Here is a 27,841-nt window from a genome sequence, read left to right as displayed (position 1 = left end):
TCATTGGCATAATCACCAGTGCCAGAACTGAATCTTTAAATGTTTTCCAAGATTAACACAGTTATGACCTCTGCTTTTTTAATAGCAAGGATTCCACATTAGAGAAACTCTCTTCAGCTAGTAATCGAATTTACTTACTTACTTACTTACTTAGGTGATCCCTCATAGCCAGAGGATCATGGTTCTCCAAGTGTAGTGTCTTGGTGGTGGGTCCGTGACTGTGGAGCCCTATTCTTGATCGGCATGTTATTCCGCAGTGAGGACATCGGTTTCCAGGTGGAAGGCGGTCCCAGTTAGGGTTGACTTGACACTCCTTCCTCTTGGCATGTTTATCCCTTTCACCTTTCATTCATGCCTCTTCAAATTCTGCAGCACTGCTGGTCACAGCTGAACTCCAGTTAGAGTACTCAAAATAATACAAATTTGGATACTGATCAGATAAAGAAACTACCAGTGGGAAAAATAGTGTGGTTCTCCAAAATCTGTTGAACTTCATTTCCCAAAAGACCACTCTGTTGCTATGTTAGCTAAGACTGCTGGAAGCTGCAACAAAACTACATCTGGGGGTCACCATAATTCCCATTCTATGACTATGTATGACTAAAGCTTTAAGTTTCATGTAAGAGATATTGACTAATAAGAGCCTTCTGCAACTCCAACCCCTTCAAGTGTTGTAGGCCAACATTATTCTCAGCGCACATCTACACTGAATAATTAATTCAGTTTGACACCACTTTAACTGCCATAGCTCAATTCTATAGAATTACAGGAGTTATAGTTTTACAAAATGATTAGCACTCTCTGTCAATGAGTGCTAGTGTCTCCCCAAACTGTATTAATTCTACAGTGTAGATGCACCTTCAGACAACATTGTGTGAATACAGTGACCCAGCACTTCCAGAACATATCATGTTGAGGGAGATAGGTGCATATTATCTTGTGTTAGCACAGGAGCTTCATCTCAGCTATTTGAGTGCAATGCCAGGACCAACTATACTGAATGGCACCTGGAGTTTCATGTGATTGTATTCCACACATTCATCAACTTTATCAGAAGATAGGAAAATGTAAATGTGATTCTTTGTTTGACTTTTCAAAGAGCTATTGTTCTGTAAGAATGGAAGGGGATAAATAATTAAAGCCATCAAGTAAAGAACCCTATGAATCAACAAAAGATGAATGGAAAATCTTTGCCCAGCTACTTTATATTCTGTTCTATTAATGTATACAGATATACTGAAGTATTTGTTTCTAAGCAATTTCAATGCTGAGAAAACATTACTTACTCAAGAGAACGTAATAAATTCAGTCAGTTGATATGAGTCATATGGTGCATGACGGGTAGCCACCTATTTTCTGTCTCAACAGGTATTTTTGCCAACTCATTACAGAGTGATTGTCAGATGAAATTGATCAACATGGCATTGCAAATGACCTTGAAGTATCTGCTTTACCAAAAAAAAAAAATCAGTTCCTGTAATGTTGTAAGATAATCGGCCAGCCATTCATTAAGCCGAAGCTCAAAGCAAACAGCAAACTACAAGATATTTCTGGTGCTGGAATGGCGTGGAATTGTCCACTTTCTATCTGCAACTTTCCTACCATCTGAAAACCTGTTTGAGAACTGGAGGGATTTTCTAAAGCAATGTGGAAGTTGGTGATAGGATGGTCAGAAATAACAGCTAATATTGTAATTCCCTTCTACCATGGGAAATTAAAAAGATTGGAAATCTCTTCCATTTACAGAAGAGGAACTTAAGATTCACTTCTGTAAACTATTTAAATGAATAATCCAAACTAATATTATGTTGATTTGATACCAGTAATTATGGTCATATTCAAAAAGTTGTTATATCAAGATGTCATAATAAAGAAGGAATTATTAAATACTGTCAGTCCCCAAGTCATGAACAAATAGATTCTGTAGGGTTTGTTCTTAAGTTGAATTTGTATGTAAGTCAGAAAAGGTACATTTTTAAAGTGTAACTCCAGCCCAAAATATACATTTTGTAGCTTTGATAGCATAGGGAATGGTTAAAACCCCTCTGGTATTTGTTTTGCTATCTGTGCCCCTGTTCAGAGGATTTCACCTCACCCTCACTTTCTGTCCCTATGATAATTTGATTTTAAAACCTGGGCTTGTTATGGAAATAAGGATTGGTAAGAAAGTTTCAATTGAGACACTTTTCCCCCATCATAACTCTTTCAAGAGTGATTTTCCCTTCCTAGGGGTAGATTTCATTTCCTGTTGTCACTCCCTTTCTTAATTAGGAATTGGATGTTTGCAACTAGGGAACTGCCTATAAAGGTTAACTTTAGAGGTGGATAAATAGCTAGAAATTCTCAATAGTGTGCGAGTGAGACATAGTATTGAAAATGTTTGGGAAACACAGAAAATGAGTTTAAAAAATCCTTAACGGTTATACTTTAAAGAATGTTCTTTATTTTTAGCATTACAATATTATTTTCCAATCTTTCAGGAGCACATAAGTACCTAAACTAAATGTTATGCTTGATTTGATTTCTAAATGAATTTGATTTGATTTCTGGTCTTATTTTGTATGCTATCAGATTCATTATCACAAAGGTGCTAAGGTTTCTCACTCTTTCTGGAAATGGAAGAGTTTTATGAAGGATTAAATTTGAAGGCCAACTTGAGGAAAAGAAAAGATGACCAAAGCAGCAGCAGGAAGATTACCAGAAACACATCAAACTAAAAATGCTGATACAATAAAATGTCCTACAAATGGATTAAATCCAAATCATGAGGTTTCTTGGGAGGTCATGTACAAGCTCTATGAACATGTTCCAATTTCAATAAAACATCTTCAGCTGAAGCATTCTCTGATGTTTTCACATATCAGCATGTTAGGGTTTTCTTTGTAATGTCAAATTAGTAAAGAAAACCTAAGTGTGAGAAGTGCAAACATTAATTGCACAGCTGTGAGCATTCAAAGTTGAACATTCTTTTAAGGCATGTCTAGAGAACGTTAGCCTTCAGATGCTGTTGAATTCCAATTTCTAACCTTCACCTTAGTTGTGAAGCATAGTATTAGGCATTTGTCTGTATCTGAAGAGCCGGTGTTTCCACATGTGTTGTAAAGCTTCACTGCACACAGCCATCCAAGCCCTTGAATTGCAGAGTAGCCAGATCAACTGTAAGTTTGATTTTGTACTCATGCTGGACACTAGTCAATGTGTACTGAAATATGACATCATCTGTAGAGGTCCTATTCTGTGGTCTACCATACAAAGAGTCCAGGGATACTCCTTTAACGGCCATGGTTCAATGCTATGGAATCTTGGGAGTTGTAATTCTACAAGGTCCTTGGCCTTCTCTTCCAAAAATGTGCTGGTACCTCACCAAACTACAACACCCAGGATTCCATAGCACTGAGACATGGCAGGTAAAATGGTGTTATATTTAATTAATTCTACAGTGTAGATGCACCCTAGATTGGTAAATATATGATCTTTGTAGCAGCACTTCTGTTGTAGAACTACCACCCAAGGAAACTCAAGTGTAGCTTCAACCCAGTTGAGCTGATAGGGGTTTAAATTGTATTACGTTATCTGGCCACTGGTTTTTAATATTGGTTTTAATCTGCTTTAAAATGTTTTACTACATTGTATTATACAGAACTTTGGTTGCTCTAATGTGGGAAATCACAATCAGAATATTTTAAATAAACATGTGAGTCAATACAAGTTTGCATGCATATATGTACATGATTACATACATTTCTAAATAACTCTAGAAAGAGCTGCCCAGTCACCATCCCTTGGAATGCAGATGTGAGAAGGAACTGACATTTGACCCTAGCCTTCCAAAGACAACTTCCTTTTTGTCAGTGACAACACAACATGGTAACTGGAAAAACATGTACTACTGCTCTTTTGGTAACTCAACAGCAGGAAGTGACTACTGTATACCAAGTGACAAACTATTTTATCATTTGGGATGGTTGAACTATGCAATTGGTTTGCAAATACATAGAATCACTATGAATAGCTGAAAAATAAGCTTTAATATTGTTATCTTTAATTCAAATCTCTAATTAAAGATAAATATTTTGCCCTATATTTAATATACATTTTAAAAAATATTTTTAAAATATTTTTACTCATACATTTTAATATACAATGTATTAGTTTTTGCTGTCATAAGTGTTTACAATTAGTGTCACTGCTTCCATTTCAAAATCGGATGAAGTCACCGAAGGTCTCTCCATTTAATATTGGAACAAATGATTAAATCAGAGATGGAACCAACCAACATGGCCAAGGATAAGAGCTGTACTCCAACATCCAGGAGGACACAGGTTCCTTCCTCTCAGCCAACTCCATTAAAACTCTTGCAGGGGAAAAAGTCCCAAGGACAAGATTATACAAATCTGAAAATGATGAATTCAGGGCATGAATTTGTGTGCATAGTGAAGTATCAATACATAAAATCCTCTGCCACAATGTAGTTTCTAGAATTTTGTTCACAGTTCTAAGTACTGTATAGACTCATGTATAGACCTAAAATTTTAATTAAAAACCTGGTTCAACTTATCCACAGGTTATAAAAAAAAGGAACCACCCCCTTCTTTAAATAGAGTGGTAAAAAAACAGGGTTTAATCTGTCCCTTTTGGGGAGAATTACAGACCTCCTCTTCCCTTTTCACTACAGTGTTGTTTCTGATGTTTTTAAATGATGCAGCTACCAGGAGTATCTGCCCCCACAAGGCAGCATTGGTGCTTTCCTCTCTCTGCAAAATGATTCTTACCATGAGTCTTATCAAAATTCGTAATTTTGGCTACAAAACCCACCCTCGACATATATATGAAGTTGACTTACACATGAGTATACATGGTAATCATTTTCATAGATGTATCGATACACACCAGAAGAACATACTGGACAGTAACTTTCTCATTCTGGCAGAGTCAACATGAAAAAGACAATATGCAGTTCCTCCTTCATATTTGAAGCAACGACAATCTACCTTTTAAAAAATGGATCAGTTTAGTTTTTACAAGAATACGTGAAAATGGAAGACAGCAACCGAATTTTGCTACCTCCTTGGGTGCATCTACACTGTAGAATGAATGCAGTTTGACACCACTTTAATTTCCATGGCTGAACACTATGGAATCCTGGGAGTTGTAGTTTGGGATCCTTCTATACTGCCATATAAAACCCGGATTATCTGCTTTGAGCTGGATTATATGGCATCATAGACTCATATAATCCACTTCAAAGCAGATAATATGGATTATTTGATTTGATAATCTGGATTGAGCCCCCAGTGGCGCAGTGGGTTAAACCCCTGTGCCGGCAGGACTGAAGACCGACAGGTCACAGGTTTGAATCCGGGGAGAGGCGGATGAGCTCCCTCTATCAGCTCCAGCTCCTCATACGGGGAAATGAGAGAAGCCTCCCACAAGGATGGTAAAACATCAAAAATAATCCGGGCGTCCCCTGGACAACGTCCTTGCAGATGGCCAATTCTCTCACACCAGAAGCGACTTGCAGTTTCTCAGGTCGCTTCTGACATGACAAAAAATAAATCTGGATTATATGGCAGTGAGGCACCAGAACTCTTGCTTGGGCACAGAAGAATAAAGACACTGTAAAATTGCATCTCCCCTGATTCCACAGCATTGAGCCATGGCAGCTAAAGTGATGTCAAACTTCATTACTTCTACAGTGTAGATGCATCCTTTGCTTCACTTTCCAGCACTCCAGCACTGCTGTCCCTTTCCCTTCCTGCCTGGCTTAACATCAAAGGAAAGCAGCCTGGGAAGACAAGGGAGGGGAAAGTTAAAACAAGGAGGATCAGCATTATAGGAATGCTGCCAGGAGCTCTATCTCTTCCCCATGATGATTATAAAGGTAAACCAACTTCCTTCAAGCTTGCTGAGGGATTAAATCAAATTCTAATGCAAGAGCTGAAGAAGACAAAACACATTTATTTCTTATCCATTACATAAGTTATGTAGTCTGTCATTTTTTAGTGAAACATTTGCTGTCTCAAGTCCTAGATCTGAGAGAAAGTCAAATGAATACATTCCTACACACCTTAAACACCTTTCTCTATAACAACAAACATGACAACATGCAAGACAATGCTTTTGTTAATTTAATTTCTCAGTAATGTCATAACAATTTCGCAAGGGTCAGCTGTATTAGTCTATTACAGCAATCTATCATTATATTATATTTACATATATTATGCACACTATTGCAATAAGGTGTTTGGTTTCTTAATGAAATGTTAATACACGAATATGAACTAAATTTTCTTCCTATTGTACACTTTACTTAGACGATCCTTCGTTGTCCGAGTATGATGGTCTTTCAAGTTAGGGTCTTGGTGGTGGATATGTAGGTGACTGTAGAGACCTATTCTTGACCCACATGTTCTTCCCCAGTGAGGACACTGATTTCTAGGTGGAAGGTGGTTCTGGTCAGGGTTAGCTTGATGTGTCTTTTTTTTGGCACGTTTCTCCCTTTCACCCTCCATTTGTGCCTTTTCAAATTCCACAGCACTGCTGATCACAGCTGTCCTTCACCTAGAGTGCTCAAGGGCCTGGGCTTCCCAGTACTCAGTGGTGATGCAGAATTGCTTGTTTGTTTTGCTCTAAAGTCAAAATATTACATTTACACTAAATAAATTAAAATATTAGTTCATAGATTCATTTTGGTTCAAACTTATAACAAATGTAAAATCTGATATTTGGAACAGTATAAACGAAAAAAGAACTGGCAGATATAAGGTCAATTTAAACCCCTTAAACTACATTAAATAAAGAAAGTAAGTTAACTATGTTCTTATAAGGCAATGGCAGGGCTATTGCAAAAACCTAACTCTAAATTTTGTTTCACATTTGGTTTAGACCCTTTAGTACACAGCTTGTACATATTGGTGAGAGAGGCTCAAGACTGTTCATACCTATGTTTTGTCTTGATTCACATTTTTTTAAAAGTAGCATTACTTTTAAGGCAGCAAAGCTCTGCACATGCATGGGGAAAATGATTTCACCTTCAGCTTTTAATATAGCCTCTTACACCACTTTCTGTGCCCACTTCTGGGGCACGTGTTGTTGTACATGTGAGGACAAATGGATCCAATGTGGTGTAGTGGTTTTAAGTATAGGACTGTTGGATGACATGGGACAAGCCATACTCTCAGGCCCCATCTACATCCCCTTCCACATTGTCAAATAATCCAGATTATCAAATCATATAATCCACATTATCTGCTTTGAGCAGCATTGTACGAGTCTACACTATCATCTAATACAGTTCAAAGCAGATACTCTGGATTTTATATGGCAGAGCAGAAGGGGCCTGAGAGAAAGAAGCTGGGAGCAACAGTCTATGAAGCAGATTTAAATCTATGGAAGTATATGCTACTAACATCTTTCTCTCAGTTAGTCTCAAAGGTGCTACCTGATCTTTTTTGATACTAATATTTCAGACTGATTTGGCTGTTTTTGAATTTACTAGCCATGTGGTGCTCTCTCTCAAAAAAGATCAGACTAACATGAAAATGCAGAGGTCAAACATTAATATCCATTTGGCCACGTAAACCCACTGGGTGACTTTGGGCAAGTCATTCTTTCTCAACCTCAAATGAGGCCTCCATCTTAACAAACGTGTCTGAGAAAAATCACCATAAATCAGAAATGACGTGAAGGGCTACTGCAAGTCTTATTTATTTATTTATTTACTTCGCTTATATACCGCTTTTCTCAGCCCTTAGGCAAAATTCAATGCTAAACATCATAAAAACAATTAAGGGACAGTTAAAACAGTGGCATAATAAACAGTTGAGCATCAATATAACAAATCATTAGTCTCATCAGTAGAATCAAAATCTACTGCTTCCCCTTCCTTCATGCTGTCAGATTATGTTGGGACTACAATGCCCACCGTCCCCCTCTAGGTATGGGAGATGGGTGTTTTAGTATGCAAAGGGACCTCGCAGCACTTTTGAGAGTGAGAAAAAGAAGTTGGTAGCATAGTTTTTCATAGGCTGCCTATGAAGCGGACTTAAGTCTTTGTCATCTTATGCTACCGAATTATTTTTCCCGGTTAATCCCAAAAGTATTACAAAATACTGATATTTGAAACTAATTTGACTGTTTTTGAATTTATTCGCCATATAGCATTTCACTCTAAAAAAAAAAATGCTGAATAGACTTTGGCCCTTCCACTCTGCTTAAGCGGCTGAGGGGGGAAAGGAAAGGGCCTGAGGCTGTTAGGAATGGTGGGAGTTGGAGTCCAAAACACCCGGAGGGAGGGCCCAAATTGGCCCATGACTGTTTTAGAGTATCTTTAGCCTTCTCTGCCCAGCAAACCCTATCTTGGATTTTGAAAAATCCCTGGGTGATGAGAAAGGCTAAAGAGCAAGGACTTCCGGTTCCCGCCTTGGCTGGGCACGAGGGACGCTTTTCTATGACGGACCCGGAAGTCCTTGTCCTCCGCCTCCTCCCTCCCCCCCCCTCCTCCGCTGTTTTGGATCCAAAGCCTCGGCTCGGACGACGGAGGCCTGCTTGGGCCAGATTCTCCAGGCTTCGCCCCCGGAGCTAGACGCTGACCCAGGACGAGGCCTCTATGGTGAGCCCTCCTATCCTGAGCGGGTGGGGTCTGGAGGCGGCTTAAGGGGCCACTGCAGAATGAATGGATGAATGCTCAGTGCGATGGGATCGTGGGAGTTGTAGATTCTCAAGCTCAGTGGTTCTCATCCTGTGGGTCCCCAGGTGTTTTGGCCTACAACGCCCAGAAATCCCAGCCAGTTTACCAGCTGTTAGGATTTCTGGGCGTTGAAGGCCAAAACATCTGGGGACCCACAGGATGAGAACCACTGAGCTCTTCAGCCTTCCCGGTGCCTCACCAAACTGCAAACCCCAGGACGCCATAGCAGTTAAAGTGGTGGCAAACTGCATTAATTTGACAGTGTAGATGCGCACTTAGTTCATAGTAATCATATCAAGGGTGTTGGCCCTACAGCATGGTAATAATCCCGCATTGCAATATGGTAACATCCCAAATCCACCACACTGATGTCGTGTTTGGATATTATTGTATGTTGTCATCTGGTTGACAGCATACAGCCCCTCTATTCTGCCTTGGTCAGACCACACCTGGAATATTGTGTCCAATTCTGGGCACCACAATTGAAGAGTGATATTGACAAGCTGAAAGAGGAGGGCGACTAAAATGATCAAGGGTCTGGAGAACAAGCCCTATGAGGAGCGGCTGAAAGAGCTGGGCATGCTTAGCCTTCAGAAGAGAAGGCTGAGAGGAGACATGATTGCCATGTATAAATACGTGAGAGGAAGTCATAGGGAGGAGGGAGCAAGCTTGTATTCTGCTGCCCTGGAGACTAGGACCTGGAATAATGCTTCAAACAACAAGGAAGGAGATTGCATCTGAACACGAGGAAGAACTTCCTGACTGTGAGAGTTGTTCAGCAGTGGAACTCTCTTCCCCAGTGTGTGGTAGAGGCTCCTTCTTTGGAAGCTTTTAAACAGAGGCTGGATGGCCACCTGTCAGGGGTGCTTTGAATGGATGTTCCTGCTTCTTGGCAGGGGGTTGGACTGGACGGCCCATGAGGTCTCTTCCAACTCTATGATTCTATGACTCTATTATATATTACCTTAAGCAGGTGGAGGTTCCAAAGTTTTGCATTTTGTGCATGTTTTGATTGGCCCAATAAAGGTATCACACTTTTGTGGACGGCCCCCTGGTGGTGCAGTGGATTAAACCGCTGAGCTGCAGAACTCGCTCACCTGAAAGGTTGTCAGTTCAAATCTAGGGAGCAGGGTGAGCTCTCGCTGTTAGTCCCAACTTCTGCCAACTTAACAGTTCAAAAACACACAAATGTGAGTACATCAGCAAGAAGGTAACAGCACTCCATGCAGTCCTGCTAGCCACATGACCTAGGAGGCGTCTACGGACAACACCGACTCTTCAGTTTAGAGATGGAGATTAGCACCAACCCTCAGAATTTGACACAATAAGACTTAATGTCAAGGGGAAACCTTTACCTTTTATCTTTTGTGGACTCAGGGTGGTATTTGATTTAATTAATAGTGATTTGAGAAGATGAGCTTTGAAGAATTATAGACTTTTGGGACATTTTCAACTGTCACATAAAAAGGGATTGAACATTAAATTAGACAGGCCTGTTACGATCACGTCTATTTATAAGCTTGCAGTGGATTTTTTTAATTGGGGGGAGGAGGTATAGATTTTCTTTTCTTCAAAGAAAAAACTTACATGTATGAGACTCCTGTATGTATAGTTCTGTAAATTCCTCTTTATGTATTACTGGTTTGAATTTGCAGGAGGGTAGATTTCAGTTGAATGTTACAAATGGTGTTTTGACAGTTAATTGTAATTCAGCAATGAGCCAATTGCAGAGGTTCCCCAACTTGGTTATCCTGGTGTTTTGGACTACAACTCCCAGAAGCCCTAGTTGGATTAGTCAGCAGTTGGGAATTCTGGAAGATGAAGTCTAAAACTCTTACAATATTCAAAGATTGGGACTCAGTGGCCCAGAAAGATTGTGGATTTCCTCTGGATGTCTTCAAAATGGCTTGGCTTAGATTACTTTTGAACTCCAGATCTCATATGTGTGGCTCACTTTGACCTCTCTAAGGTTTTGCTACTCTGTACAGAATTGGTACAGAGTAGCAAAAAACTATAAGGATTCTTAACACTTTATGTGGTTGTTTATTTATCTATTTGCCATATTTATAACCCACCCTTCTCAACCCCAAAGGGGACTCAAAGTGGCTTTACACATAGGCATTTTTTTGATGCCTTAAAACAATGTACAATTAAAATAAACAATTTAAGATAGAATTTAAAACACATTAAAACATATATAAACATTACATCTTTAGCTTAGGCATGGGCCAACTTCAGCCCTAAGTCCAGGTGTTTTGGATTTCAGCTCCCACAGTTGGCTGTTAGGAATTGTGGGAGTTGAAATCCAAAAAGCCTGGAAGGATGGCTGAAGTTGGCCCATGCTTACTCTAGCTTCTGAAAAACAGACTTGTCAGAGTTGTCCATTGGCAAGATGATATGATAACCTTGTCTCCGTTCCCCTTTTGAACACTCGTCATGCATTGAGAGCTGCTGCAAGGTCTTGCCTGATGGTGATGGTTTGCTGCTGCTGCTGCTCTATATATCATCCGTTCCCAACAGTGTCTTTAAAGAGTCTAAGGAGAGACTGTTGATATGTGCCTATACAATATACACACAACTCCTTCATGTGAGGGGAGCATCCGAACACATTAAGATCTGTTCTTCTATTTTGTGATGCAGGAACCTGTTCTTTCAATATTTTTTCTCTCTCTGGTACCATTGTTTATGTTGAAGAAGTTTTGTTGAAGAAGTAATGCACAGAAACACATCTATGCCTCTGTTCAGAAGACTTCACAGCACTTCCTGTCTCTCTGATAATTTGATTTTGAAAAAAAAATGCTTGTTGTAGAAACAAGGATTTGTGATAAAACTTTAGTGGAGACTTCTTTTCCCCATAATAACTAATTCAGGAGTGAATTTCCTTCCAAGGGGCAGATTTCTCACACTTTGTTGTCTCAGCCCTGTTCTTAACCATGAGTCTTTTGTAAGTCGGATGTTTGTAACTCTGTGCCTGTATAATAGTATTTTATTTATATTAATTTTCCTTTTCCAGAAAGCAGATAACTATCCTCTCCGATATTGTAGAAGAACATTAACATATTGCACAACAGTGATCTGTCAAAATGGAAGAAAGAAAATCCAAGAGGAGGAGTCCCAAGTCATCTACTTCTCATATTACTCAGGTTGTCAACAATAAGAAAAACTCAGTTCCTCCAAGTAAAAGTGCAGCATTTTCAAATCCTGCACCCCAGCCACCTTTACAGAAACCAAAGTTTAAGAAGTAAGCACTGATATGTTACTTGCTGTTAGAAATCAAAGCTAACTAGACTGAGGACCATATAGTTGTTGGGCAGGAGTAAATGATACATGGAGGTGGAGGCTGCATTCCAGCTTACCTGGTAGATCTTGTTCCTAAATAGATTTTGAAGGAGTATCATCCTATACTACTGCAGTTCTAGTAAGAAGAAAGTATTTTAAAAGAAACTAAGTGGTATCATCTAGTTTTATTTACAAAATATTTCTCACACAAACACAGCAGACAAGGCCATATAAAAACAAATATTAACAAGTTTCTAAAGAGTAGCAAAACAAACTAGACTTACGAAAAACAAGCACAATATTTATTTGAAATGTCTTGCAGAAGAAATAAATCATAAGCCTTCTCCTAATATCTATCTGTGAGGCAGTGCTTTTACCCCAAATTAATACTGTATGTTATATGACAAGAAAATATATCCTAGGTTGGTTACATTAATTGACATGACTTACATTTTGCTGGAAATTCAGGTATTATATATTTTCAGAATTCAGAGTCCTTTAAACGTTAATCTGAAACAAATAGTGGCTTAAAGTAATGAAGGTGATAAACATATTGAATAATGATGATTTAGCAAACTATGTTCTCCTTTTACTATGAAGAACATTCTAGAGACATCAAGTTATACTGCTGATGCCTGCATTTCACCCTCAAGTGTACAAGACAGATGCTCTTTACAGGCGTTCAGCCTGCTTTCATAAGAATGCAAAGTAAGAAGGGGTGCACACATTCAAGCCCTGCCTGTAAAGTACTCCACTGATTTCCAAACTTTTCTGTGGGCCCTTCCACACAGCTATATAACCCAGAATATCAAGGCAGAAAATCTCACAACAGGGACCTGTGTTTAGGCAGGAAGTCTGAAATTGATTGATAGTCAGATTCAGGCAAACAGAGATAGGAAACCATCATATGTCTTCCTACTTAATACGGGGAGATTGAAAGGACAATGATATTATAAGAAAGTGTGTGTAGATGTTTATGTTGCCCCGTCTTCATTTTTAGTCCCCCAGTGAGCATGCAGAACACTTACCACGTGACTCTTTATTTGAAGGGGCTCACTTTGTAAGCAGCTGGCATAATAGGGGCACATATAGGAGCAAGAAGAGACTGGGTTGGTTGTTACTCAGAGCTATAAGGTCTTTTAGTGCAAAATCCTCATATTTTAGTCTACAGCCACTGTGTCACCAAGTCAGCAGTGAGCCTATCATAGAATTTTCTACCTCCTGTGTAAGGATCTTCCCTAAGATTCTGGAATGCCTTCCATGAATCAAAGAGAACAGAAACATTATTTTTCCTCTTGATAAGGGAAGTGGTTTGCACCGTCTTGTTGCCAAACCTTTAGCTTCAGATGCTGTTATTCATCCGGAGTTTCGGGGTGCGATGTCATTTGTACGCAGATGATGTTCAACTCTGTCACTCCTTCCCACCTGTCACTAAGGAGGCTGTCGAGGTCCTGAACCGGTGCTTGGCCGCTGTGACGGTCTGGATGGGGGCGAACAAATTGAAATTGAATCCAGACAAGACAGAGGTACTCCTGGTCAGTCGCAAGGCCGAACAGGGTATAGGGTTACAGCCTGTGTTGGATGGGGTCGCACTCCCCCTGAAGACGCAGGTTCGCAGTTTGGGTGTGATCCTGGACTCATCGCTGAGCCTGGAACCCCAGGTTTCGGCGGTGACCAGGGGAGCATTCGCACAGTTAAAACTCGTGCGCCAACTGCGCCCGTACCTTGGGAAGTCTGACTTGGCCACGGTAGTCCATGCTCTGGTTACATCCCGTTTAGACTACTGCAACGCTCTCTACGTGGGGTTGCCTTTGAAGACGGCTCGGAAGCTCCAATTAGTCCAACGGTCGGCAGCCATGATACTAACTGGAGCGGAGCGCAGGGAGCGCACAACTCCTTTGCTGCACCAGCTCCACTGGCTGCCGATTTGCTACCGGGCTCAATTCAAAGTGCTGGCGTTGGCCTTTAAAGCCCTAAACGGTTCTGGCCCAACCTACCTATCCGAACGTATCTCGGCCTATCAGCCCACCAGGACCCTAAGATCTTCTGGGGAGGCCTTGCTCTCTATCCCGCCTGCTTCACAGGTGCGGCTGGCGGGGACGAGAGACAGGGCCTTTTCTGTGGTGGCCCCTCGGCTCTGGAACGCCCTTCCCATGGAGGTAAGATCAGCCTCCTCGCTGATGGTATTCCGAAAAAGACTAAAAACTTGGATGTTCAAGCAGGCATTTGGTTAATTCGGTGCAATGAATGTGTCGACTACAGATTGGTAATATGGATGATGCAATTGGACCACGATTTTAGTTAGGAGATGTATTGGATTGTGATTTATGTGAAATATTGTGTATTATGTTTTTTACGGTTTTAATTGTATACTGTGTACTGTATATTCCGTTGTAAACCGCGTTGAGTCGCCAGTTAGGCTGAGAAACGGCGGTATACAAGGACAGTAAATAAATAAATAAATATTCTAAGTCATGAATTAACTTTGTCTATAACATGATGGAATAATTAATATGTATGTATTATTTTGTCCCAGGATGGCTTTCTGTAGGGAAAATTTGCTGAGGTGTTCATGAGAGCCTAATATAAATGTTTTCCCTTCAGAGGCATGAAAGAGAAAGCCAAAGCACCTGGAGGAGAGAACAAAGGCGCACAATCGGCTCCAATCCAGCATTCATTTCTCACTGATGTGTCAGATGTTCAAGAAATGGAAAAAGGACTTCTGAGTCTTCTAAATGACTTCCATTCTGGCAAACTTCAAGCATTTGGTAAGCACATTACACCTTTTCCCAAAAAGAAATAGTTATTTCAAATATAAACATTGATAAATATGAACAGGGAAAGATACGCCTTCAAATAGAGTGTAAACATGGTAACATAAATGAGGACAGTTTTAGAAAGAGGCATTAGAATGACCTTAGTTTTGACTGCAAAGTAAAAACAAACATCAATTTCATGTAGATGAGATAACTTTTGTATCTTCATCATGAATGTTATGCAAAGATGTTCCTTACAATACTTTAAACACCTGTTATGTACAGTCTGGGATCTGCTTTGAGCAAAAGCATTTTTTTAATTTTCATACAGGCACAATAGAAAATGTAGTTTCTTCTTTTAATACTGTCAAGTTTCTGACTACATCTTGCATTCTTATGATTACTTCAGGAAATGAATGCTCCATAGAGCAAATGGAACATGTAAGAGGAATGCAGGAAAAGTTGGCTCGCTTGAACTTGGAGCTTTATGGAGAGCTGGAGGAACTTCCTGAAGATAAGAGAAAAGTAGCTAGTGATTCCAATTTGGATCGACTATTGTCAGATGTAAGTACAAAACAGAAAGCATCTGTCACGGATAGCTATATCTGCATTTTGAAATTTCACCCAGGAATATGTAGGACTGAGTGAAAGTTGTAATGATGTACTTCTCCAACTGCTGCCTAAGCAACACTGAGAATATGGCTAGATTCTCTTTGTTCCGAAAGTTGTAGCACTGAATTGAATGAGTAATCCATTTGCTAGCTTGACCAGAAGAATTCTGAAAACAGTAACACTGATCTTTGCTTTTATTTTTATGAGCTTGAGTTTAGTTCTGCACTAATTCTCATGTGCTACTGTCAGGCTCAGTCAAAGTTTCCATAAGGGGTGCTCTTCTAGAGCTAGGCTTCTTGAAGTTTTTCTTCCACCTTGATGGAGAAATGTTTGCATGACCCCCAGGTATTGAGGCATATACAATAGTTATACAAGTTAAGCATTTATTGACAATAAAACATAAATGTATTTTAAAACAGTTATTTGTTAGACATATAATTTTACCATTTATTAAAGATGAAACCCTATTTGCATACTAATGCAGGATGTAGAGCAAAACTTTTCAAGCAGTAATGGAATACTTGATTGACAGCCTCAAGTGGCAGGAAATGCTCTGTTGATTCTTCTTCTTTTGTTCTGAATTGGGGGCTCATAAAGGGTGCTTAGAGGGTCCATACCTCTAAGTTAAAAGATCCCAAGTTGCAGAGTGGACCATGTGCCTGAAATGGACCCATATCCACCTCCATCTTGTTCCCATCATAAGAGCAATAGAATTTTAGAGTTGGAAGAGACACCAAAGACCTTCAAGTCCAACCCCATTTCTGCCATGCATGACCACCTAGTCAAAGCCCTCCCAAATGGTCCAGCCTCTGAATTACAGAATGATAGCATTGGAAGAGACCCCCAATGTTAGCATTCTGTAGGGGGGAAGAGACTGATAAGATCTCCAGTCTTCTTTATAAAAGAAGAAGAGGTGGGGCAGGAGAGGGTGGCACCTGTCACAACCCCCAGATTTAGTTAAGGGACCCCAAATAGGGTGAGGACCCCAAGTTTAAGAAGCTCTGTTCTAAAGGAAATACAGAAAGGTTGTAGAAATTGGAGGACTCCCTAGGACAGTGCAAGCAAATAACCATATTAGGGGCTTCAGGTTTTTTTTCCTTCATCAGGTTCCTTCTGTGAATGAAGTAGAAGTAGCCCTTTACTTCATAGAAGGAACACTCTAGGCTAGAGCCAATAACTTGAAAATTAAGTGTCCAGATAATATACTAATGGAACGCCAGATTCAACTCTTTCTGTTTTCTTGTGTTGCAGCTGGAAGAACTGAATTCTTCTATGTATCCTTTTGGTGAAATTCACTGTCATGACAAAAATAGACGAAAAAGTATAAGCACCCTTAAAGCCTATTTTCAGCCTACAAATGTGATATGTTTTAAAGTTTGTTTGCAAATAATTTTGAATTAGTAATTCAAAAAGACGAAGGGTTAAGTCTCATTCTGTGTATGAGTTCTCTAGTATGTGAGTGGTGAGCCAAATTGACAAAAGAGGCTTTCTTCCTGAGAGGGCAGGATTGAAAAGTGCTCTTTAAGGTTTCCTTTGCCTCTCTGTCATATGGAGATTCGCAAACTTTCCAGTAGTTTGACAGAAGTATAAAATATTTATATACCTCCAGCCTTAAGGAAATGTAATTATTTAAATCAGTTAAGTAATGTAGCTAAATATATGCAAAATGTTTTTTTAAAGGAGAAAGAGAGAATTATGAAAATTTGCTTAGAAAGAAGCAAGGAATTTCACACAGAAATATGTTTTCTCAGTGGTTCTGTGTTGTATTCTTGCTTGTTCTAATTCTACAGTAATAATTTGAGGAACAGTGGTGTAATCCCGTGGTTAGAGGGTTGACTCAAACTTGAAAGGGCCAGATACACATGTGTGATACACATATGCACATGCAGCAGCCACAAAGCTGACTTACATGCATAATTGGGCAAGTACACTTTTATTTTAAAAACAAACAAGCTTTAAATAGCTGTGGAGTATACAGAGAGAATTAGGTCTTAATTTTAAGAAGTAAAGAAATTAGATTAATTTCAAACCGTCCCCCAAGTTTCCAGTTTGGCACTGGGTAAAAGCAGACTCTTGTATGAGCCAAATATTAGCTGAGATGGTCTTGTTGGGCTTATTTCCCAGAAGCTGGAAGGTAGTGTTTTTCTTAAATTTCTTGGCTCTAATTCTCTCTGTGGCTGTCATTAGATGTTTCAAAGAATCATGCAGTGTCAAACTCTTGGTTTAACACAATGTGTATGTTTTCTGAGACTCACTTATATAACAGGTAGTTTTTGTAGGGAACTATAGTGGCCCTCAGTATCCACCAGGGTTTCATTGCAGGATCTCCGTGGATCCCGAAATCTCTGGAAAGTCAAATCCCATTAGATACAGGGGTGTAGTAAAATAACATTTTATAAAAAATGACAAACAACTGAAAGACATGCCTGAGAGAACCTGAAGATCTTTAAAAAAAATTTTTTTTTGCATTGAATCCATAGATGGAGAGCCTATGGTTATGGAGAGCCAATTGTATTTCCCATTCTGAGATCCTTGGAGGAAGAGTGGGAAAAAGTGTCCATATATTAAAAACAAACATACAAACAGGGAGCCTATTTCCTTGTGTCCCTGCTTCAACTTCAAGACAGTTGATTCTTCAGCCATTTTTATATTGTTTTTCCCCAAAGTAAATAATATCAGAAAAGCACAACTCCTTGACGGCTTATTTCAGACAAAAACTTCATTTGGCAGATGTTCAAGATGTTCCGAATGCCACCACAACCTAAAAATTCAGCTTTTTTTTGTTTGTTTTTGGAATGCCAGGGTGTCTTATTTGATTTGCAGTGGACTCCTTCTTGCTTTTGCAACAAAACATCAAAGTACAAGTGAATATGTTCACACATTCCTCTTAGCAGATGTGAGTGCTGCAACTTTGTCAGGGTTGACGTTTAAGGTACAATATGCCTGTCTCTTGCTGCTATGCTTTGTATTATGGCCTTATCCACCATGAAATGTTGGAATAACCTGAAAGTGCATTTTTATAATATTCTCAGTTTTGGTTAAGCCAGTAATAAATTGTAGTGTATCTACTGCCTTTTCCACAGTGTAGACAATCAGCAATCAAGTTGATGTCGTGAAGCTGTTAAATAAGTGTGTAATTTATTTTAGCAATAAAATAATTTCAAACAGTTGGTTTTTTCTCTTGAAATCATTCATATGAGGTTTTGTTCTTTCTTATGGCATGCATTTCAGACAAAACTGGGAAGGATTTTACTTCACAGTTTCTCTTGCAAATCTTATTTTACTAAAGATTTTTGAAATAATTGTAAGGTCATTAAAAAGTAAAGGTAAAGGTTTCCTCTTGACATTAAGTCTAGTTGTCTCTCGGGGGGGGGGGGGGGGGCGTTGTGCTCAACTCCATTTCTAAGCCGAAGAGCCGGCGTTGTCCGTAGACAAGGTCATGTGACTGCCATGACTCCATGGAGGGCTGTTACCTTCCCGCCGGAGCAGTACCTATTGATCTACTCACATTTGCATGTTTTTGAACTGCTAGGTTGGCAGAAGCTGGGGCTAACAGCAGAAGCTCACCCCACTTCCCAGATTTCAACATGTGGCCAGATGTTCCTCACCCCTGCTACAGCAACTACATAAAAGTCAAAAATCAATGGGTGGAACTTTGCCCATTTCTGGATCTCTATTCCAGGACAAACTTTATCTGCTGGTTTACAAAAAATGCAAATGTAAAGGAAATGCTGCAGCCTAATTAAATTTAAATGTGTGATAGTCATACATTTCATGGCAGTAAAAGTTCAATGCAGTTTAGTTCATAATTCGTACAGAGTGATAAAAGAATCCCTTTCCTTCAGTCCTGCCTCAGCCAATCTTGGCAAGAAGCCTAGCGTGTGTTGTGTTGTGCACTTTGGTTCCTATGGAGATGGAGCGAGGTTTTGACCTTCAGCCCGTCCTACAGCAATTCTGCTTTCACACAGTAGGTCTCCAGTGCTCTCCTGTCATGGAGAGGAGCATCCTTTTTTCAGGTAAGGGACTACTGTTCTGATTGCCTGTTCACATGGGGTACAGCATCTAGAATATACATTATTTTGCTTTGTTACTCCATATTTCAGAAATGGCAGGAGGTCATATTTTTGCTCTTTCTTAGATAAATGAACAAAAAGTGTAGTTTCATCTTTCCACAAAGAAGCATTAAAATCAAGAATGTATCCCATAATAATTTAAATTTGATATGCAAGGATTAATAGTAGGGAGTGCCATATCACCATATGGTCCATAGCTAATGTTGAGTGTATCTACTGCCTGTTGATAAATTGTCCCCTTTGTCTCACTAGTGACATGATCAGGAAATGGCACCCATTTTATTTATTTTATTTATAGTATTTGTATACCGTTTTTCTCACCCCGAGAGGGACCCATCCACTGCCCCCACCACCTGGGGGAAATCACAGCTCATGGACTCGTATGTTATCTCCTGGCAGCAAAGGGGGAGGAAGGAGAGAGAGGGATTGCCTCTCCACATAAATAAGGAAATCTATGGACTACATAGCTGCTGTGTATGGGGTTGACAATTGATGCCATTATCCGATTAACAGGCATAGCATTGGGAAGAAATGGCTGGACTGACAATGCATATGTCTAGATCTCAGACTGCTGCCAATAAACTGGTAGTAAGTTTGACGGTGTGGGACCAGCCATTGCATCTCATGATCATCCCCAGGTAAATGGTATGATGCAGAAGGAGCATTTCCATGGCCAGGGTGATTTCTAGGAAAACGTCTCATACAGTGGATTGACCAACCCAGAGAAAGACAGCATTCTGTACTTTAGCACTTAACCAAAAATTAAATATTTTTTTTAAAAGAGAGAGAATCAATTTGCACAACAATATGCAAATAAAACAAATATTTGCAACATGGATTATTTGTAAAATCTGTCAACTTTTGTAATTCATCGTCTTGTTATAAATTTACTCAATTTTAATGAAAGACTAGTTTACTTCTTTGTCACTGCTGCTCAAAAGTGTGTTAGGGTAGAATTTATTTCAATTACAATCCCACCAGTGCAGGTTAATTAGAATCTTTTATACTGTTAATATAAACAGGAAAGCAAGACAATCTTGGAGATAAATGAAATGCACATTCAAAATGTTCCAAGATGTTATCAATGAGATGCCTTGAGTATTAAGATCACAATCTATATGCAAAATTTATTCTCCAGGAAGAAGTCACACCCTTCTTTTATTTCCAGGACAGATCTAGCCTATCTGAAATATATAACAGAACTATTATCCGTGGAATCTGTGTAACTGATTTTACAATGGCCACACTGTATACATCATCTATACCTCACAGTATTAAGCAATGGCATTTGGAAAGTTTAGGGCTTTTTGCTAGAGGCCCAAAGTCCTCAGACCAGATCCAGAAAATGGAACTTCTACATACACGATTCAGCACATGGACACCTATTGAAAACAAATCTCTTAACAGTCAGGTAAGTTACAATTTACTAAACTCACACAAATAGCTTAAACGAGGTGTCTTGAGTGGTTAGGGGCTTTCTGTACTCTATTCTATTTGAAGTGAATGCAGACGACTGGACAAAGTACTGTGAAGAATTTGCACAATGTTTTGCAGACAAAATTGCTCATAATTACCATTGTTTGTGTTGGTCCAGAAGATGTAAATTGTCTCTTGCTCTTGTCTCTTGCTCCTGTTGTGTTATTGGAGGTGTTTCAGTTTGTGTATCGTGAGGATATGGACAGGATCTTTGGAGAGATGAGATCCATAATGTGCATATTGGATCTGTGCCCTTTCTTTTAAAAGCAGCCAGAGGGGAAATGGGTGTGAGTGAGGGAGTAGTGAATGCCTCACTGTGGCTTCCCAACTTGTCTTTTAAAAAAACTGCAATGAGGCTGTGACTGAAAAAAAGCATCCCCTGATTCCCACCACACTAGAGTCTCATCTATAAGTCTCCAATATCTTTTTTGGACAAGGTTCTAGTAGGCAAAATGCAGTCTGTGGTTTGCATGGGACTGTTTTTGGGGCTTCCCAGAAGTAAAATAAAATCCAAAACTCCCGAGGAACAATGCATTCCATAGTAGCATACCTCTGTTCTAGAGCAAGTAGTAGCCACCTATCACCAGTGGTATCTGGATATAATGAATTATCTAGAAGATCCGCATAGTTAAGGCAGTGGTATTCCCCGTAGTAACCTTTGGATTTGAGAGCTGGACCATAAGGAAGGCAGAACGAAGGAAGACAGAAGCTTTTGAACTGTGGTGCTGGAAGAAAATTTGGACCGCAAGAAGATCCAACCAGTCCATACAATTGCTCATTGGAGGGAAGGATATTAGAGGCAAAGATGAAGTACTTTGTCCGCATCATGAGAAGACAGGAAAGCTTAGAGAAGACAATGGCGCTGGTGAAAATGGAAGGAAAAAGGAAGAGGGGCCAACCAAGGTCAAGATGGATGGATGCAACTGGCTTGACTCCGAAGGAGCTGAGGATGGTGACGGCTGACGGAGTTTTGGCGTGGGCTGGTCCATGAGGTCACGAAGAGTCGGAAGCGACTGAACTAATAAACAACAAATTTCAATCTTTCTTCAAGACTAGCTTTGGGAGAAAGACAACTCTGGGCATTCTGGTGGGCAAGTTTGTCCTTATTGATTCTGCTGGACCATGATATTCCTCTGAATGATATTCTTCTGAAATGGATATCATTGGAATGGACTTGGTTGTACTATTTGGCATAGTCTCAGTCCTGCTTTGAGGAGAGATGTTAGAGGGGCTGCCGCAGGTTTCTTGCTCAATACATTATCATTGGTTTCAAGGATCCTTTTGGACTCAGGTTTGTGCCCCTACAACATGAGACTGGAAAGATTGCCTGCAGTTTGGGAGTTTGATGTCAACAACAGTCTGATGATACCAAATTCTATCCCTCTACGTCTATTTCCCAACTAATTTCAAGGAAGCTGTTCTGGTACTAAGCCAATGTTTGCCACTGGTAATGGACTGGATGAGGGTGAACAAATTGAAACCAAATCTAGACAAGACAGAGGTGTTCCCGGTTAGTCGTTAAACAGATTGGGTGGGATTAAATGGCTTCTGAAATCTCAGACTCACATTTTGGGTGTTCTGGACTCAGCCCTGAGCCTGGATGCCCATTTTCAGTGATGGTCAGAAGTACATTAGAGCTTCTGTGCTAACCATGTCAATTCACACTGACATAAGTCTTTATTATATCCCATTTGAACTACTGTAACAGACCCTACATGAGGCTATATTTGGAAACTGGAAACTTCATGGGGGTCTCAATCTCTGGGGTTAGTTATAGGAAGATATAAAACACTTGTTGAAACAACTTCACTGGTTACTATTTCACTTCTGAGCATGATTCAAAGTGCCTGCTAAGTCCCCTTTTATATTACATCTAAATCACACTGTTTTTGGTAAACATCTTAGTTGCTCCTTCCATAGATTACATGACTCCCTTTCCCTCAGTCTCCATAGATATCCATTCACACTATCTTAATTAAAATAAGAACGTAAGTGTCATTGTAGACCAGTAGCTGCCTTTAGAATCCAGTGTAACATGATTTGAGTCCATTCACCTCACTGCCTGACTCCATCCAAATATCTCCTTGGGAATAACAACTATTCAGTTTCAAACATTAGCTGTTGTCAGGCCTAGTAACTTAGCATATGCCTGCAATAAATCTTGACAATTGACTGAAGAGATTTTTTTACATGATTTATACCCTCAACTGCTTAATACCATTGTCCTTGAGGTAAGGAATAAGGCTAGACTCCTGGTACAATTGAGTACTTTTAACTATAGAATAGTGTAACATCCTACTTCAGTTTTTTTACTGCAACAAAATGTAGTTTAAAGAAAACAGCTAGAAGTTTTTTTTAATATTCAGAAGGCATTTTTCCTGTACAAAATTATACAATTGCTCCTAGTAGTTGCTATCTCTATTGTTTAACTGGAAAAAGGCACGAAAGAGCAGCGATGCTAGAAACCTTTTTGAGGCGTTCTGGATAACCTCTTTGTTCCACCAGCTCAATGTGCCTTCTGTTAACATATTTTAACAGTTCTGAAAAAGCCCTTAACATTACCGATGCGTTACATTCTGAACACTTGCAATATAGACAGGACTAGGATATAAGTGTTGTTTTGCCAATACTTTCCCATTTGCTCCGACTTTTCTCATCTGTTCACTGAGTAGGAATTTCTGTGGAAAAAACATCAGATTATCATTTTTTTTTCTTAGTGCCCCCAACTCTGTTCTGAAAAAAATAACATTTTCTTTTACATACCTAACCCATAGTGAACAGAAAATAATAATAATAATAATAATAATAATAATAATAATAATAATAATAATGCGATTTTCTGGCATTGCATATTTCTGCTGCTTCTGTAACTGTTAGTTTGTACTTTGATTCTGTAGCTCACTTGTCGATGGATGTCCAGAACCAGCAGCATCCACTGCTGTCCTTTTTATCCTGGGCATTGACCGAGCCAGTATAGACTTCGTTTTTGGTTTGTTTCTCCATAGTGCTAATGGGTTAGGTGCTCTTAGTTCCACTCTTCAGCTGAGACCTCTCTGACTTGGTTGGACCTGCTGGTAGTTACACTACTGCCAGCACAGCTCTCAGCATCCTTGGAGCAATTAAGCCCCCCACAATGACAAGGTGGCACCGATCGAGGGGTAATCAGCACACTGGGTGCCGAGCCAAAAGATCTCAACTGGCATTTGGAAACAATAAACATTGACAAAATCACAATCCGTCAGCTGCAAAAGGCCACCTCACTTGGATCTGTGCGCATCATTCAAATTATATATATATATAATTTGCTGTGTCATACTGTGTTTTCGTGTCAGTAAAATAATAATAATAATAATTTTATTATTTATTTATTTATACCATGCCACCATCTCCCATAGGGACTCAGGGCGGCTTACAAAATAGCACACAAAGATGCCTTCGAAGATTCCTTCAAAGGCCGTCTGGGCAGGGGGTCAAGGAATCCCACCACTGCCCCACCAATTATAATAACCAGGCAGATGGCAATGCGATCACTCCCACCATCTACCCCTAATCATAAAGGCAGTCTTTATGGCTAAACCAATATGACTGGACAGGGGGCAAACAGATCCCAACACTGTCCCTCCTTCAATAAGGAATTCACACCACTTTGGCACTTATAGCGTTTGAGGGGATGTCTCTTTATTAAAACCTTCGCTGCCACCATAAATCAAATGAATCAGGAACCCTCTAGCTATTTAAAATATTAAAAGGCTTTTTTTTTATTTCACCAAAATACTGTGTATTACCAAGGGCTTCTTTGAGGGGAAACAGGAGAGGTTGATTCAAAAAGAAAATAGACTCAACCACAAATGGCACTTGACTCAGGCTTAAATTTTAAAAATAACAAGAAAGAGTTTATTGAATACAAGTTACAGAATAAAAGTGAATGCAGGTTCAGAGGCTTAGCTGTTACAATTAAAGTGTTCTTGGTTCTTAGAAGCGTAACGGTTGCTTGAGAGAATGGTTCTATTCTTTGTTACAATTCTTAAACAAAACCCAGCTATTTCTTCACTAAAATAGCTGTAACCAGTCTGCCACAGCCTGCTTTGCTGTGCAAACTTCAGGCAAGCTGCCTATTTCCTAACAGAGACTCCTAAAACTCTAATCCTACTCTAACATCACCCAGAACTGAACTGAACTGTCAAAATAAGCTGCTCTCTTTCCCTCCAACTGGCTAACTCCGCCCCCCTTTTACCAACCAATCCTGGCTGTTGCTGGGCTGGCTCAGGCCTAGGCCACTCCCCCTCTCTGAACTGGAGCTTTTCCCTAAACTAAGATGGCTCCTGCAGCTCTCTGCCAGGCCTACTAAGCTGAACCTACCTAGCCTGTCTCTTCCTGGGCCCTGCCACCCCCAGCTGGCAAGGTAAGGGATCTTCACACCATACATAAAATATGTAATAAATAAAATAAAATACATCAACATGAAAGCAATAATAACATTACATAAACCAGGCATATAAATTGGATATAACAACCTCTATTAAAACAGAATCAGTGAAATGATCCATATAGGAATGATCCATATAGTAATCAATATAGGAAATATCTTAATTCAGAATAAGAGTGGGACTTTAAAAAAGCAACCAATACACTCTTACAATATGGATATCTATCAGCACTTACAAAACACAGCATGAAACTGAGCTAGAAGTCAAAAGGATGCATCATTGCCATAGCTTTCAGTTACAATAGTAAAAGGACTTTTTTTTTTTTGGCCTCACAATAGTGAGAGGATATGCATGGATCATTTCCCATCCTGCAGTGACGAATCCAAGTCTCTGGAGCTATTAGAACTTGCATCCTCACACAGAAACAAAGCAACTTGCGTCTTCACAAACTTGTAGTTGATTTCCTTTTGGTGGGAGTGAGATTGGAGGTATAATTAGAGGAAGTGTTTTCAGTGTCCAAATGATGTGTTTTTCATCCTTCTCTCAGGGATAAAGGCTGCTTGGAACAATGACAGCAATAACACTGAGGCAGCTTCCTGCCATGGGAGCCACAGTTTCTTGAGATTCCCGGAGAAAGATGAGTGTCAGGGGAAATTTAGGAATGCTGACTTTGCCTTTCCAGAAGAACCATAAACCAGCCAAGACTGAGTTTGATGTTCAATAGTGTTCTAAAGAGAGAGGGAATTACAAAGGTTCTGTTTTCAGGGAAACCAGGTGGCAAATGGAAAGATCTCGTGCTGTGTGCTAATGGAACTATTCTTCACAAGAACTGTATGGTTTTGTTTAGCTCTTTCAGGAAAGAATCAGGCTTATAAGTCATTGGTTTGACCTGTGGACGGACAAACAGCGCAAGGAGTTTCTCCATGAGATATTAATCAAATGCAACAAATCACAAGTGAAGTAAGTGAGCAACAAGTGCTGTTGGAAATGGCCACAAGGGCTATCCAATTCAACCCAACTTTTTAAAAAGAAAAAAAATCTGTGTCAGGAGCAACTTGAGAAACTGCAAGTCACTTGTGGTGTGAGAGAGTTTGTGGACTACCATCAATTGGTGCAAGTTGAAATCATGTGATTTTATGAACACAAGACACTTCCTTATATTGAACCCTTGAGTTTTCTAGCTCAGTATTGATCCAATCCTCCTTATTTTGTGAAACTTGATGGAATTGGATATGGTAACTTCAGAATAGTGATGGTGTTCTTCTCAGGCAGATATTTAAATAATTTGAAGTCCCCCAGGGCACAGTAGACTAAATTAGTCTTTCACCACGGAGCATCATATTGTTTAGTACCTTTCAGAAGCACTTCTCTGCCAATTTGTAACTTGCAAAATAGTGTTGAGTTTTCAACAGCCACAAATATCCAGAGAAATTGCACTGAGCTTCCTGAGGGAATAGTGGGATGCATAAACCGTACTCCAATGAATTAGGATCTGAAACTATTCTCTGTAGCTAGTTTTTAATTGAAATGGAAATTAAAAAGCAGAATGCTGGGCAGACAAAATACAAAAATAGAAAAGTAACTTAGAATATGATTGCCAATGTTCTGGAAGTCATATCTTCCTTATTTTTAGAAATCAAAACAATGGTAGGGCTCTTAACTATGAGTAGAACAAACCATGGGTTATTCAAAATTTGAAACAAGCCAATATTGTAGTCTTGTATTTTGGTGTGTTCTAATGATAATCCACCAGATATTTAATGACTTCCTAGACAAAGATGGTGAAAACATCAGAGTGTTTTCATAGTCTTTACCCAAAAAGTGGAGTCCCTGGTGGCACAATGGGTTAAACCTTTGTGGCGGTTTGAATCTGGGGAGTGGGGTGAGCCCCCATCTGACAGCTCCAGCTTTTCATGCGGGGACACAAGAGAAGGCTCCCACAGGATGATAAAAAATCTGGGTGTCCTCCAGGCAACTTCCTTGCAGGTAGCTAATTCTTTCACACCAGAAGCAACTTGCAGTTTCTCAAGTCGCTCTTGACACGACACCCCCCCCCCCCCCCCCCCGGGTTAACGGCTAGAATATCCCCCTTTCTCCTGCTTTTACAGATTTGCTGAAAAATGGCTTTTGGAAAATACCCCAGTGATCAAAGTGGACTTCACCACTTTACTGCCACGATTCATATCTTTGTATATCTTCTCCTTTCTCAACCCGAAGGATCTTTGTGCAGCAGCCCAGGTCAGCTGGCACTGGAAGTTTTTAACTGAACAGGTAAGCTCAGATTGCCTATGATCCTTATTAGAGCTAATTGTAGGTATTCATTCAGCACTAAACAGGACATTGCTGCTGTGCTTTCAATTGAGGCTTTAACCCTCTTCAAGCAGCATTGCTGTAGTTCTGCTTCTGACATTATGTATGCTGAAGAGACTTTTCACATCCCTACTTCTTCCATGGATCATAGAAGGTTACCTTTTTGGACTACATGTCCAGCTTCTCCCAGATGGGGTAATTTTTCAGTTCTTGTTCATG

General features: G+C 39.8%; 2 protein-coding genes across 2 annotated transcripts in view; both read left to right on the top strand.

The window, feature by feature from the left end:
• The first annotated feature begins 8,487 nt into the window (after nucleotides 1–8,487).
• Nucleotides 8,488–18,503, top strand: CCDC28A (coiled-coil domain containing 28A). The gene is made up of 6 exons (XM_060753458.2): nucleotides 8,488–8,611; nucleotides 11,703–11,930; nucleotides 14,573–14,736; nucleotides 15,134–15,288; nucleotides 16,588–16,610; nucleotides 18,047–18,503. Exons 2-6 carry the CDS (start codon nucleotides 11,773–11,775, stop codon nucleotides 18,099–18,101), a joined length of 555 nt encoding a protein of 184 aa, XP_060609441.1. The 5' UTR covers nucleotides 8,488–8,611; nucleotides 11,703–11,772; the 3' UTR covers nucleotides 18,102–18,503.
• Nucleotides 18,504–19,083: 580 nt separating this feature from the next.
• Nucleotides 19,084–27,841, top strand: part of ECT2L (epithelial cell transforming 2 like) — a 46,534-nt gene continuing 37,776 nt past the window's right edge. Inside the window, exons 1-4 of the mRNA XM_060753462.2 lie at nucleotides 19,084–19,352; nucleotides 20,578–20,820; nucleotides 26,160–26,272; nucleotides 27,421–27,583. Coding sequence (XP_060609445.2) covers nucleotides 20,647–20,820; nucleotides 26,160–26,272; nucleotides 27,421–27,583 — 450 coding nt within the window. The 5' untranslated portion in view covers nucleotides 19,084–19,352; nucleotides 20,578–20,646. The remainder of the gene's footprint in view (nucleotides 19,353–20,577; nucleotides 20,821–26,159; nucleotides 26,273–27,420; nucleotides 27,584–27,841) is intronic.

This window comes from Anolis sagrei, chromosome 1 (assembly GCF_037176765.1).
Source record: "Anolis sagrei isolate rAnoSag1 chromosome 1, rAnoSag1.mat, whole genome shotgun sequence".
NCBI classification, from domain to species: Eukaryota; Metazoa; Chordata; class Lepidosauria; order Squamata; family Dactyloidae; genus Anolis; species Anolis sagrei.
This window is presented reverse-complemented; position numbering and strand designations above follow the sequence as displayed.

Bases quoted from the DNA above. Each gene is read 5' to 3' on its own strand.
- CCDC28A (XM_060753458.2), top strand. From the start codon at position 11,773: ATGGAAGAAAGAAAATCCAAGAGGAGGAGTCCCAAGTCATCTACTTCT. The intron at 14,737-15,133 runs GTAAGCACATTA...TGATTACTTCAG, and splicing joins TGGCAAACTTCAAGCATTTG to GAAATGAATGCTCCATAGAG. The intron at 16,611-18,046 runs GTATCCTTTTGG...GGCTTATTTCAG, and splicing joins GAAGAACTGAATTCTTCTAT to ACAAAAACTTCATTTGGCAG.